At 38.6% G+C, this 13,950-nt stretch overlaps 1 protein-coding gene across 1 annotated transcript in view; it reads right to left on the bottom strand.

The window, feature by feature from the left end:
- Positions 1-13,950, bottom strand: part of PTDSS1 (phosphatidylserine synthase 1) — a 58,752-nt gene that overhangs the window by 6,665 nt on the left and 38,137 nt on the right. The window contains exons 9-10 of the mRNA XM_032763900.2: positions 11,893-11,958; positions 366-465 (exon numbers count right to left, since the gene is read on the bottom strand). Of these exons, the coding sequence (XP_032619791.1) occupies positions 366-465; positions 11,893-11,958 (166 nt within the window). The remainder of the gene's footprint in view (positions 1-365; positions 466-11,892; positions 11,959-13,950) is intronic.

The following is a 13,950-nucleotide window of genomic DNA, read 5'->3' as shown; positions in this document are numbered from 1 at the left end:
GGTATCTCCTAGTATACCCAGGGCGGGAAGTTCTGGGAGGAGGTGAAGAGGGGGAAGGGAAGTGGGTTATTTCCCTTGGTTGTAAGACTCAGGGCATCTGAGTCTTGGCGTTCCCCAGGGAAGGTTTGGGGAGACCAGAGTGTGCCAGACACTGGAAATCTGGCTGGTGGCAGCGCTATCAGATCTAAGCTGGTAATTAAGCTTAGAGGAATTTATGCTAGCATCTTATTTTCTGAACTCTAAGGTTCAAATCTAAGTAGGAAAGCTATGACATGTACATACTACTCAGGTACATAAGGTTTGCAGGATAGAGTCCACAAGGCATTGCTGGGCACTGTGTTTCATGAGCGAGAAGTCTCACTTACCACGCAAAGAAGCCAAAACACAACATACAATATTTGTGTTTTGGAGAAGAGTTCTTGACCAAACTTTATGCACACAAAAGCTTCAAGGAAACCAATGACTCTGGGGGTAGAGAAAGAAAAAAGGTGAGGTTATAAACACTGATGAGGTAGAGTCTGGACTCTGTCCACTCTAAATAAGCAGTAGTTTTAGCCAGATTTCTGATGAGTACGCCATTCTTTTGCAGCAGAGTTAGTGTAGAGAACATGAAGAATGATAGGCTGACAGCCCTCAGGGCTGAAATTCTTTGATTATCCATGATATGGGCACAAAGGGTTCAATGACAGTGAAAGCTTCCCCACACTCTCTGCTCATGCATCTCCATCTTCACCTGGAGGGATAAGATGATCATTCCATTTCTATATCCACTCAATCCAAAGGTTCTCTGCTGAGACAGTCAACAATGAGGCAACCATACTGTGGACACCTGTCTACTTCATGCTGGACTGAACCACCAACTCATTTCATGCAGGTCAAACAGCCATTAGATGGTAGCTAATTTACTATCCTAGAATGGTTTCAGCTGGGGAGCCAGAGGAAAAGCCATTCTCAACCCCCTGAGCCACCATTCATTCTAGGTGAGTCCCCAGGCTGCTGCTCCAGTAGCTAGGTTTGATAGATACGTGAAGGTTCTGTGCCTCCCTCAAATAATCCACCCAGCGGTAAGATGGGAAGAGTAGAAGGAGGGTAGCAAGAAGAAGGGGTAGACCTGCCAATTATCAGACAGCCAGTTCCTTCTCCTAGCTAATATGCACTTGGACATGAGTAGTGGCCACACAAAGCTGAGACTATGCCTTCCTGGCAGAAGGAGAGATTCCAGAATTTTGGCCCCAAGTACACATGAAAGACATTAAAAATGAAGGTTTAGATCCTCAGTAAATCAGTGCAGTTCCACTGCCGTCAAGAGAGCTGCACTCATTTACACCACATGATTTGGTCCTACCAGTCTGAAAACACAGAGAAACAACCTTAATTTTATAAACTTGAAGAGACTGGTTCTTACATTTATGGTACAACTGACATATCTGACAACATCCCAGGAAACAAAGCTTCCATATTTGCTAACTAGCAGGTGACAATATCACTGACATACATGACTAATTCATGGATCAGGCCATAGGTGAGAGAAGATAGGGCAGCTCAGACAGCAGCAAGCAAAGTAAATTAGCAGACAGAAAACACAGTTTCAAAAAAGGTAGGTTTTTCTGGTTTGTTCTTTACTGGAAGATACCATGTAGATGAATATGAAAATTGTAGGACAACAATGCAACATTTAATTTTGCACCTTGGAGTGCAATTATTCCTTTGATGACTCTTATAAAAATTTGCATATACAATTTGCAGCCGATTACACATGTAAAATATTGTTTGATTCTAGTGATACTGAACACTGTACATTCATAAACACAAATCCAACTTAGGCACAGCAATAAACCCAAATACTTTGCTATTAGACAAAGGGTCAAGTACTGACTGCATCAGACATTATTAAACATCCTTTTAAAAGTCTGCAGAAACAAGGGCTTTTTCGGATGCCACTCTTATACCAAAAAATACTCTTCACAAAGGCTGTCAATTTAAAATAGGTCCCCAGTCAAAGACATCTATTTTAGTCAGTTTATAATTAAATCTTCAAAGCTCACGGGAACTTGGTGAGAGACTACCATAAGGGGTATATACAATTTATAGCTCTTGAGACAGCTGGATAGGCACTGGTACCTTAGAATGTCTTATTAACTTGTTGAAACTTAGGTTCTCTCAGAACTATACAAATACGTTTTCTTCTCAGAAGTGTATTCAGAAAGAACCAGGAAAAATTAAATGATACTGATTGGCTTACAATAACTAAGGACTGGAAAGACTACAAAGAGATGTTACCAGAATATCTGTGAGGTGTTGGTTGGGAGTGAGGGGAGATTTTGTATGATGTCACAACATTATGAATGTGTGCATGAGAGGAGGAGGGAGGGAGGAGAGTTTGTAGATGCCTAAGCAACTACTGATTAACTAGTCTTCCTAAAGAAACCAACAGAGATGAGAAGGAGCCTAAAGGAGCCTCAGGTTCTTGTACAGTGGAGATTCCTAAAGCAGAGGATATGAAGAAGAAAGGACTCTTTGTTCTGGTCATCTACTTCAATCTCCACTGGTTGCAGCTGTTTGAGATGCTGTTTGCTCAGCAGAAAAAGCACATCTATCCCCTCCTCAAAACTCCTTGAAGAGGATATCAAACACCCTGCTTAATGTAAATCTTTCTGTAATCATGACCTCGAATCACCCTCACTCATCTAAAACTGATGCTTTAGAAAAGCGTGTAGATAATGTTGAAGATTTCACATGAGACTGGATGCATAACCAGAGCGAAGTATGAAGTTCATTAGTGGAGTCCTTATCAATTCATTGTTAAATAGAACTCTCTGAAGAATAATTGTGAGAACATCAGAGAGTTACCAGAAAAAGTTGAAGGACCTGGTGCACATGAAGCACTTACATTCTATAGCAATAATACTTCTTAGCATTAGAAAGCATTGGGTTAGAAGTTTGAAACACTCTTCTGTGTTCTCAAGTTTTTCAGAACACATTTTAAATAACACATGAGACCCTTCATCTGACTCATCCCATCTTTCAAAAACTCGTATTAAGCAAAAATTGGAAGGCAACAAATAAGAAAAGGAGCATGAAGGTAATCTGAATCATAAAGACACCTAAAAATTATGACAAAATATACAATAATCGTGATCTTGCAAAGTCTATTCAGATGCACAGTAAATCTTTGACTTGTCAATCAGGATATTTTCTCTTCAGGCAGAAGGGCATTAGTTCTTTTTCTTGTCAAAACTTTCTGCAGTTGATCAGGGAGAGAAACACATTTTTCATTTATTCAATTGAGAAAAATATTTGATTGGACTAAGTAGGGCAATGAATGTGATAAAAACTATACAGAACGAAAAGAGAACTTCTGAAGATTCCCTTTCAGATTCTGTTCTTCCTGAACTTCACTCAGATTTTGTTTAAATGTGTTATCTGCATTATCCCCCTTATTTTAGTGAAATTTCTATATGCTTTCAAATGATCATTTACATCTTTTTTCTCTGTTAAGGATGACTTCTTTCTGACTGCCCAAGGTGATTAGAATTTTTTTTTTTTTAATTTATTATGAAGCTTTTTCAAGGAGAGACAAGGGTGTTAAATTCAGTTAGTGGTAAAGAGACCGTTTCTGCTCCTCCAAATTCTGAATTTTCAGATGTATAAGCACAAAAGCATAAACTTCCTAAAATATGTCCCTTTTTGGCAATACTTTTTTTTTTCTTATGATTTGTATTATCTGACTACAGTCTAAACACTTCCATAGTTATATATTTATTAGACAGCTCTCTTCTTATCTAGGAAACTTCAATTTAAATTTTCTTTAAAATATATTTTCTTGCTGCTTGTCAGTCACCCTATTATCTTTTTACAAACCAGATATTAATGACTGAGACTATTAAATTCCCTTCCATGCACATAGCTTCTTTATATATTTTGATTTATAAAACATACCCAACTTGACATTCGAGATGTACACACAATGCAGTCTTTAAAAACTCCATACAAAACAAAAGTCAAGTTTCACCTAATCTGAATCTACTCACCCTTACTCAGCGCTGAAAAAAGCCTAGAATAAAGAAACAGGGTTTGCAACATGCTGTGAAGGTCAAAACTTGTGTCAGACCAAGAGTGTCTGGGGAATTTCCACTGTGAACTTCATCTTCCCAGCCCCCAACTGATTATTTCTAGAGCTTGTCATCTTGAGCATGTCATCACAACCTCTGAGTTAAAAACCAAGAGGAGAGGATTTTTCTGAGATACACAGAATACAAAACAATAAAGAGAGTTTTGTAGATCAATGCCAACACCCTGACTTGCATGAAATGGAAGCCAGTAGAGTCTCTGCAGCACAGGTGTAATGTGCTTTCTGCAGGAAGTACTGGTAAATAGGTGAGGAGCTGCATTCAATACCAGCTGAAATTAGCCAATTTGTCTTCATAATTCTGTCAAGACAACATTACCCTCTTGTAATTTCATAATCTGCCCTAAAATGGTAATGAAAGAACCAGACTTTCCATGCTGAGCTAGATAACACAACTGCACTGAAGTGTGTTAACACGGGTTTTGAGGCAATAATGAACAGTCTAGCAAACTATGAACTGTAGGGTGCATTTTTTGCTTCATGTACAAAGACCAGACTATAATAGACACTGTGTCCACTCTTCTCCCAAGAAAGAACAATGAAAGGAATCCACCAATACCACTCCTCAGTTGGCGAGAAGGGCAATTGAGCATGTTTGGTTTTCTCCCTCTGACAGGGGAATGTCTGCACTGGTCCCATAAAACTTCAAATCTCCAACAGTCCATGGAAATGGATACGTTTTACATCAAGAATGTAAACAGACATTTACTTAATTAAAATGATACAGTAAAACTACACAGAGAAAGGATAGCAAATAGGATACTGTACTTCTTACTTTTTCATCTTTTGTCAGTAGTACATAAAAACACTAGACATATTCCTATGAAAAGCATGCAGAAGCTGTTCTAGCAGTGGTTGAAACTAAATTTTAAAAGCAACTCCCCTTCAAAATAATTTAAAAAAAAAAAATCAAATGACCACAGAGAACAAAAAACAGACCCCCATCTGCATCAGGTAAATCAATTTTGTGGACAAAAGAAACTATTAGACATTTAAGAAAGACCAGAAGTTAAATTGTGGCTCTCTTGAAGTCACTGGTAAACTGTCCTCCACTTCAGTGGGACCAGAATTTCACCCCTGGTCTCTACCTAAAAAGCAATTATTCAAGTCTTACTGGTCCAAATACTTTGATTCTTTTAATAAAGTATTGCTCTAATTGACTATATCCTGCTAAATTCTTCCACTTCACTAAATGAAATAGTGATGCCAAGCAGACTACTGTTCACATTTATTCTCCAAGAGGTACAACATTACTAACTACTCCATAACAGTAAGGAGTTTCTTGGCACCTTTCCCTTTGGTCTGAAATGTACAAGTACACCGATGATCCATTAGTGTGTGCACATTCATGCCGCTTCTTCATCCATTCTTTAAGTGGAGAAACCTAATCCATCTTGTGAAAGATTACACAGCTTTCTCTGCACAGAAGAAAGTCAGTCTCTCTTTTAAGACACAATGACATATAGCTAAAAGCTGCCTTTTATCTTCCTATCTTGTTTGGCCACATTTATTCACATGCAGGATCCACTCAAGAAAAAGAAAACTTGAACGTGTACATTTAGCATCAAGAAGCTCTATCCCTCAAACCTGCAGCCAAAAGCTCAGAACCTACATTAAAGCCTGCACTGCTCTTAAGCACCCTTAAGAAGATATATGAATATAATAAAAAGGTTCCTTCACTGAACACAATAGCTCTTCAGTGATGACTTTCGCTTAATGTTCTCACCAACTTTCAGGTGCTAGAAACTCATTGCTTAAAAGGGATGTTCATTTGTTGAGCTTCTTGATTAACACCTTTATTTTACTAGTGCTTGTTATATAAAATATCCACATATAGTTGAAAGTCTGAACCACCCTCTATGATCTAGCTATATTAGGATTTTATATAATTTACAGGATTGCCAACCACAAGCATACCAATTTTTTATATAAATAAGATTAAAAGAAATCAAACAGCTTTTAGGGTTTTTTTTTTAATTTATTTTCTTGTGATTGAGCCTCTAGAGTTCACATTTTCCAGCTTTGTTCCACATTCATAAGGGTTATAAACTTCCTTTTAAATGAAAACTAAGATTCTTACTTAGTCACATGATCCTAGGAACTGAGGCCATCAGAGAAACACCAAATACCTTATGACTTTGACAAAATCACAAGAGTTGGCACCAATATTAGATGTATATATTTGCGTTACCTAAGCACTGCACAAATTTAAGGAACATAAAAGCCTAGAACAAAATGGTGTTTTAGTAAGCAAAAGTACCCAAGTTCAAAGGAACTGACAGATGAGTGCGTGACTTATTCTGCTCTCTAGAACAATGGCTCTTGACCAAGGGTCTAGAGCCCCCCTGAGGGGGCCATGAGAGATTTCAGGGGGTCCACCAAAATAAACCAGAGAGGGGCCAGTATTAGACTCGCTGGGGCCAAGGGCAGAAAGCCAAAGCCTGAGCCCCACCACCCTTGGCTAAAGCCGAAGCCTGAGGCATGGGGCCCTGGGCAACTGCCCCATGTGTTACCCCCAAACGTCGGCCCTGACTTTTAATCTACTGGATATGCAGAAAAACAGTTGTGGCACAGGTGGGCCATGGATTTTTTAATAGCACGTTGGGAAGGCCTCAGAAAGAAAAAGATTGAGGACCCCAATCTAGAACATCTCAAATTGCCATGTGAAATATGCTGTATACTGTATTTTGATTTTCTTTTATCATTTCTTCCAGTGTTTTGTAACTGTGCTAAACAATGTAGTGCTCAAATAAATAGGAGGTGACACTCATTTGGGGAATCTTCTGACGTTTCAGAGTTTGATACAGGATTATAAATTACTGTCTGGAAATTCCATTCCAAACCAGCACTCTAGAAACTGTAACACTTTCTACTCTGCTGCTTACTATTATGTTGGATCTGTACATCCTGGCACTTATTACATTCCATAGTCAGATCTATATTTTGTCTTCTAGAGATTAAGCTGATGTCATGGTACACAAAAATATTAGGGCTGTCGAGTAATCGCCGTTACGCAATTAACTCAAAAAAATTAAGTGCGATTAAAAAAATTAATCGCGATTAATCACACTGTTAATAGAATACCAACTGAAATTTATGAAATATTTTGGATGTTTTTCTACATTTTTAAATATATTAATTTCTATTACAACACAGAATACAAAGTGTACATTGTTCACTTTATTATTTTTGGTTGCAAATATTTGCATTGTAAAAATGATAAAATAAATGGAATTTTTCAATTCATCTCATCTCTTTATCGTGTAAGTGTAACTTACAAATGTAGATTTTTTTTTGGTTACATAATAGCACTCAATAACAAAACAATGTAAAACTTCTTGTTCAGCCAATTGCTAAGACAAACAAGTTTTTTTACATTTACAGGAGATACTGCTTCTTATTTACATCACCTGAAAGTGAGCAGGCATTCGCATGGCACTTTTGAAGACAGCATTGCAAGGTATTTATATGACAGACATGATAAACATTCATATGCCCCTTCATGCTTTAGCCACCATTCCAGAGGACATGCTTCCATGCTGCTGATGCACATTAAGAAAAATAATGCATTGATTAAATTTGTGACTGACTTCCTTGGGGGAGAATTGTATGTCTCCTGTTCTATTTTACCTGCATTCTGCCATGTATTTCGTATTATAGCAGAACACTTTCACAGCAGATTTGACAAAACGCAAAGAAGGTACCAATGGGAGATTTCTAAGGATAGCTACAGCACTTGACCCAAGGTTTACGAATCTGAAGTGCCTTCCAAAATCTGAGAGGGATGAGGTGTGGCAAATGCTTTCAGATGTCTTAAAACGAGCAATACTCTAATGTAGAACCCAAACCACCAAAAAAGAAAATCAACCTTCTGCTGGTGGCATCTGACTCAGATGATGAAAATAAACATGCGACAGTTCGCTCTGTTTTGGATTGTTATCGAGCAGAACCTGTCATCAGCATGGATGCACGTCTTCTGGAATGGTGGCTGAAGCATGAAGGGACATAGGAACCTTTAGCGCATCTGGCACATAAATATCTTGCGATGCCAGCTACAACAGTGCCATACGAATGCCTGTTCTCACTTTCAGGTGACATTGTAAACAAGACGTGGGCAGCATTATTTCCTGCAAATTATACTCAAACTTGTTTGTCTGAGTGATTGGCTAAAGTAGGACTCAGTGGACTTGTAGGTTCTACATTTGTAAGTTCAATTTTCATTATAAAAGTACTTGTATTAGGTGAATTGAAATATACCATTCCTTTTGTTTTTTACAGTGCAAATATTTGTAATGAAAAATAAAGTGAGCACTGTACACTTTGTGTTCTGTGTTGTAATTGAAATCAATATATTTAAAAATGTAGAAAACATCCAAAAATATTTAAATAAATTGTATTCTATTATTGTTTAACAGTGCGATCAATCTAATTGCTTGACAGCCCTAAAAAATACCATTTAATCTTGCTAACTGCCAGCTCCACAAATGAAATGGCTACACAGCACATCAGCCTGTATGCCATTCGTAAAGCAGACAACTGAATCTGAACGTTCACTGGTTGTTATAATGGAATCTCTTGAGATTCAGGAAATGGACATGAAATGGATATCCCTTAAAACCTCAGTGCCAACTGATTCTCCTAGGTTGCAAGAAGCAGGAGTAAAAGTGTACCTCAGCATGTATCAGCCCTGATGGGACAATATCGACAAGAGCAAGCCCTTGCTTACATGAACAGCACTGATGTCTGCAACTTCAAGAGGACAGAATGTTCCTTTCAAAAAAATCACAGATGTTTTAAGACAGATTTGTTCCCTTCACCTTCTATAATGTTTCTATGATTGAGTGAGAAAACAGGAAGCCCTTAAAGGCTTTCTGCACACTGTAATCCTCTCCCAACTTTAGAGGACAGGTTTCTATGATTTTTGCCAGCTGTGCTGCTACATTGTAAGGGGCCAGACTCCTACAACATGGATCTTACCCAGGCAGTTACAGACATTTTGCTTCCCAGAATTGTCCATTTTAAAACAATCCTTTCCATATCTCAAAAATTAAAATAAGAAAGGGAAAAAAAAGCAGGATAAGACTCGAAAGAGATATAACTTTTTTTTTTAAGTTTTTTCTACTTAGTGTCTTTCATTGCCATTACTTGCATTACTTTTAACATGTTAAACTTCAACTATTGTAGAAAAGAACATTTGAGATAACCCCACTGTCTAAAGCAGTGGCATATACAAGTGAGGAAACAGTAAATAAAAAAAAGGAAATTTTAGTATTAAAGGTATTGCCCTAATACTCCAAGATGGATGGGGAAAAAACAGTTACCTACCTGAACAGTAACTGTCGGTCTGCAAAACATGGGTACAGACATATATTCCACTTAGTGTGCGTGTGCCCACTGCACTGAAATCGGAGAATTTTGCTTTACATTGCCCATTGGAGTGGTGCTTGTGCCCTCTGACCCCATAGCCCCTCCCATAGCTATTTAAAGGCAGTGCTGCCTCGAGCCCCCTCCGTCGCACTGAACATCAATAGTTGATTTTCTGTTTTGCTCTGACTTTTTTTTCTCTTTTTTTTGACAGTCTTCTGATTTTGTTTTGTTCAAAATCAATGCTAGTCAATCAAAGAGACTGAGTGTAATTGAGGACTGATTCTTCAGGTCTGCCCCTCATTAACCAATCATCTAGGTATGGGAAGAGATGAGTTCCCCTCCTCCTGAGACAGACTGCTATCACTGACATGCATTTGGTAAATATGGATGGGGCTGATGTCAAGGCAAATCAGAGAATTGTATACTATTAATGCTTACCTGCAACTAGGAATCTCAGAAACTTCCTGTGGTTTGGGAAAATCAGCAAATGGGAACAGGCATCTTGGAGACTAAAAGCAGCAAACCAGTCATTGTGATTCCAGACACAGGAAGAAGGAACAGATAGAAATTGGATGGTATAACCCAACTGTACAGTGCTTAGGATCCACTTGTCTGAGGTTACTGAATCCCAAGCTCTGTGGAAGTGGGACAGCATGCCCCCAAAGGGAGGGGAAATAGCCTTGACTGGTGACTGCTTTGTTGCCCTTGAAGGGAGGGTCAAATTGGCTGCTTGCCATTAGGTGATAGACTATGGGCTGGCTGGCTGAAGATGGAAAAAAGAGGGCCTTCTTCTGTCCAACGTGTCTCCTCTTGGAGAAGTCCTGTTGTCTTGCAGAATAAGCAGGTTGCCTGAAATACTGTTTGGAGTACTATTGGAACTGTTGTTGTTGTTGTAGATCCCCATAATGATGCCTTAACTGTTGAGGTATAAACCCCAAAGGATCATAAAGTGGCCCTGGAGTCCTTAAGAGAATGTAATGTCTCATCAGTCTTTTCAGAAAACAAAGACATAGCCACGTCTGTAGCCAAGAAGCTCTCCTCATTGTTACAGCTGAAGCCATAATCCTAGATGAGGTATCCTCCATATTGAGTGCTGATTGCAGTGATGTCTTAGACACTAGTGGGCTCTCTGCCAGAAAAATCTTAAACTCTTCCACAGCATCCTCAGGCAACTTGTTAATAAATCTGGACATTTTGTCCCAATTCACAAAGTCGTATTTAGATAAAAGCACCTGCTGATTAGCAATGTACATATGTAAGGAAGACATAGAATAAATTTCTCCCCCATTTAATCCAATCTCTTGGCCTCTTTTAGATATTCACTTATATCTGCCCTGTCACCTTCTCTCATTAGTGGCAGTCACTGCAAGCAAATTAGGAAATGGATGCAAACAAACACTCAAATGCTTGCACAGGGCCTGGACTAATGTGGCCTTTGGTGTTGAAAACAGGATCAGTTCTGTTATTTTTAAGCACGTGTTGAAGCCTTTACTAGAGAGTTCCCTTGTGATCCAAAAGAAGGCTTCCTGCAGTGTCAAAGAACCTTTTTAGTGGAAAGCTCTATAATCTGGCGGAGGGAGTCCACTAGCACAGATTGGAAGTTCTGGTTAGCAAAAAGGTCTGTACCATCTCTAACTTCTATGATATGAAGAGGATTTTGTAATTTAAAATTTTATTAAGCCACTGTTCCAGAAGCTAACTAACTAATAAATGAAGACTACCACACATGAGCTTGACTGGATTGTTATATTGATCTAAAAATAAAATCTGCTATATGCCATCTAGCTGCGGAGAATGGTAAAATAATTTACAAAGTGTACTTAAGAAAAATTTGAATTGTGCCCAGCACCATGGGATCCTGATCCATGACCTGGGCTCCTAGGCGTTACTACAATGAAAAGTTATTATGTATTAAGAGCCTAAAATTCAACTCTCATAAAGCCAATAATCACTGAAAACAGAAGGAGTTGCGCCCTCATACCTGAAGGCAGAATTTAGCCCTACTTAATTACGCTTCACAATATCCCTGCTAGGCAAGCACTTTGCACAGTTAAAATGGATGCATAGGGGGAAGCTATTTGCTAAGCCACCAAATGCACCACCAACTAAGTGGGGGACAGAATGCAGATGCCCTAACTAATATTTCTTTCTTTAACCAGCTGCACCTATAACTCTCTCTTCCCTTCTCCATCCTTTCCACCCCACAAATCTAAGATTTTCTTCCCCCATAGGCTTCTCCCAAGAAACCTTTTCTGTGCATGTCTTTTAGATTGAAAGCAATTTGGGGCAAGGACTGGCTTCATATCATACCTGGCAACGCATTGCCAACACTTAAAACAACAAAAACAGAACATGGTCTCGTGTTTGTAAAATTTCCAACAGTCAAGAACACTTACCCAAACACCCAGCACTGAGTTCCTACCCTTTTGCACTGTGTGTCTGTGAGGTAGGCATAATATTGCCTGGAAACAGAAACAACAAAAGAAAATTCTTTAACGAAGCACAAACCTTCTGAAATACATTTACACTTTTAACAAAATGATTAATATTAATATTCCCTATATCAAAAGTGGAGCACGTAGGGCTTGTATCATGCGTTTAGCTAAATCATGATGAAAGCCTATTGGATGGCTTCAGTTTTAGTAGGACTAATCAACAGATGGGGAAAAAAAAATTAACCAGAGACTAACAAGTCTTGGAAGAGCGAATTTGATTAAAAAAGTTATCTATGCTCTAAACTTTGAAGTTATTTTTCATTTTAAGTTATTCTAGTTCCTGAGTGCGCATGTACGGCTTGAGAGGTAAAGTGTGTCAGCAGAGGGTTAGTCTTGGGGAAAAAACATAGTCTAAGGAAACCAAGGATCTGTTTAAAAATTAGATTCATCATTTTAAAATATGCCTCTTTCCTGTTTTGACATTACTCTGAAAGGCTCCCACTCTGACATTGCATCTAAGTGGGAATGGAACATAGTTTACATGACTATACTGACAGCTCTGGTGACTGTTATCCTCCATTCACAGAACACACACAGCACAATGCAAGGTTTTTCATAATCTGCCAACCTGTATCAGCACTGACCTGGAGAGATCACTGCTAGGGGTGGGAGATAATTCAGTTTCCAGGCCATTCAATTCATGTTTTTTCTATAGAGACTGCCAATAAAGAATACTACTTGTGACAGCGATTGTATTTTGAGGGTAACAGATTAATGGCTAATTAATGTGAATGGAAGGTAGAGCAATACTTGTGATATGATTATTAGGAAAAATGCCATTTGCCAGCATAGTGGGACAGATGATGCTGAATTGTATTCTTTTTATCCTTTCACAAATACAGAGGAAATTAAATTCAAAAGTCTTATGTTGCTGTAACGTCAGGGTTAAGAATTTAAACAGAGGAAGCATAACGGGGAAGAATGGTCCAGTGGTTCGGGGTGCTAAGCTGCGACTCTGGAGACCTAGATTCAATTCCCTGCTTTGCTACAGGCTTCCTGTGAGACTTTGGGCAAGTCACTTATCATATGCTCCAGCCCAAGCAGGAACGTCTACACTGCTATTTTTAACCCACTTGCAGGAGCCCCATAAGACCAAGTCAGTTGACCTGGGCTCTGAGACTCGATGCCATGGGCTTGTTTTTGTTTTTGTTTTTTTTTGGGCAGTGTAGACATACCCTTTATTTCTCTGTGCTTCTGTTCCCCATCAGTAAAAGGAGAATAACAGCACTTCCCTACTCACAAGACTGTTATGAGGATAAATACACTAAAGACCGTTAGGCGCTCAGATACTATGGTAATGGGGTCCATATAAGTACCTAAGAGAGACAGAACACACAATATTGAAAAGTTACAGTTCCTACGCAAACAATTTGCACATACATATTAAAATATATATTTACCAGAATCCCACCCAAAAAACAACCTTAAGTACAATATATGCTTCAATAGCGGGAATCTTGACTTCTCTATCTGGATGTAAACAGAAGCTGGTTGCTACACAGAATTACTTCATGAAATAATTTTGTGAGGTGACTATGGATCGATTAGTTCTCAAATCCCAATTATGGTTCATATTTTGTAGCTTCACTAATCATTCAAAACAAGGAACCATCACCTTTCCTTATAAACAAGTTGTGGTATATTCCATACTCAAGCATAAATAGGTGGCTAGAGGCAAGTATTATGGAAAGACCCACAGGTTTAAATTCCCTAACCTGCATGCTGTCATGATTATATGGCTCTTGTCAACAAAAGACCCTTACATGAAATTATGGGTGGCTGTATATTGAGTTAATCCATCCAACACAGGCAACTGCTGTGCAATCAGAAGAGAGAATGAGGGATTCTTATCAAACGCAGATTTTCACACGAGTCTCACCATTAGTAGCATACACCCAGACTGCTGAATTTTATCCTTAGTCTTATACCTAGTACTGCAAAAATAAAGATAATTTTGCC

Source organism: Chelonoidis abingdonii, chromosome 2 (assembly GCF_003597395.2).
Source record: "Chelonoidis abingdonii isolate Lonesome George chromosome 2, CheloAbing_2.0, whole genome shotgun sequence".
NCBI classification, from domain to species: domain Eukaryota; kingdom Metazoa; phylum Chordata; order Testudines; family Testudinidae; genus Chelonoidis; species Chelonoidis abingdonii.
This window is presented reverse-complemented; position numbering and strand designations above follow the sequence as displayed.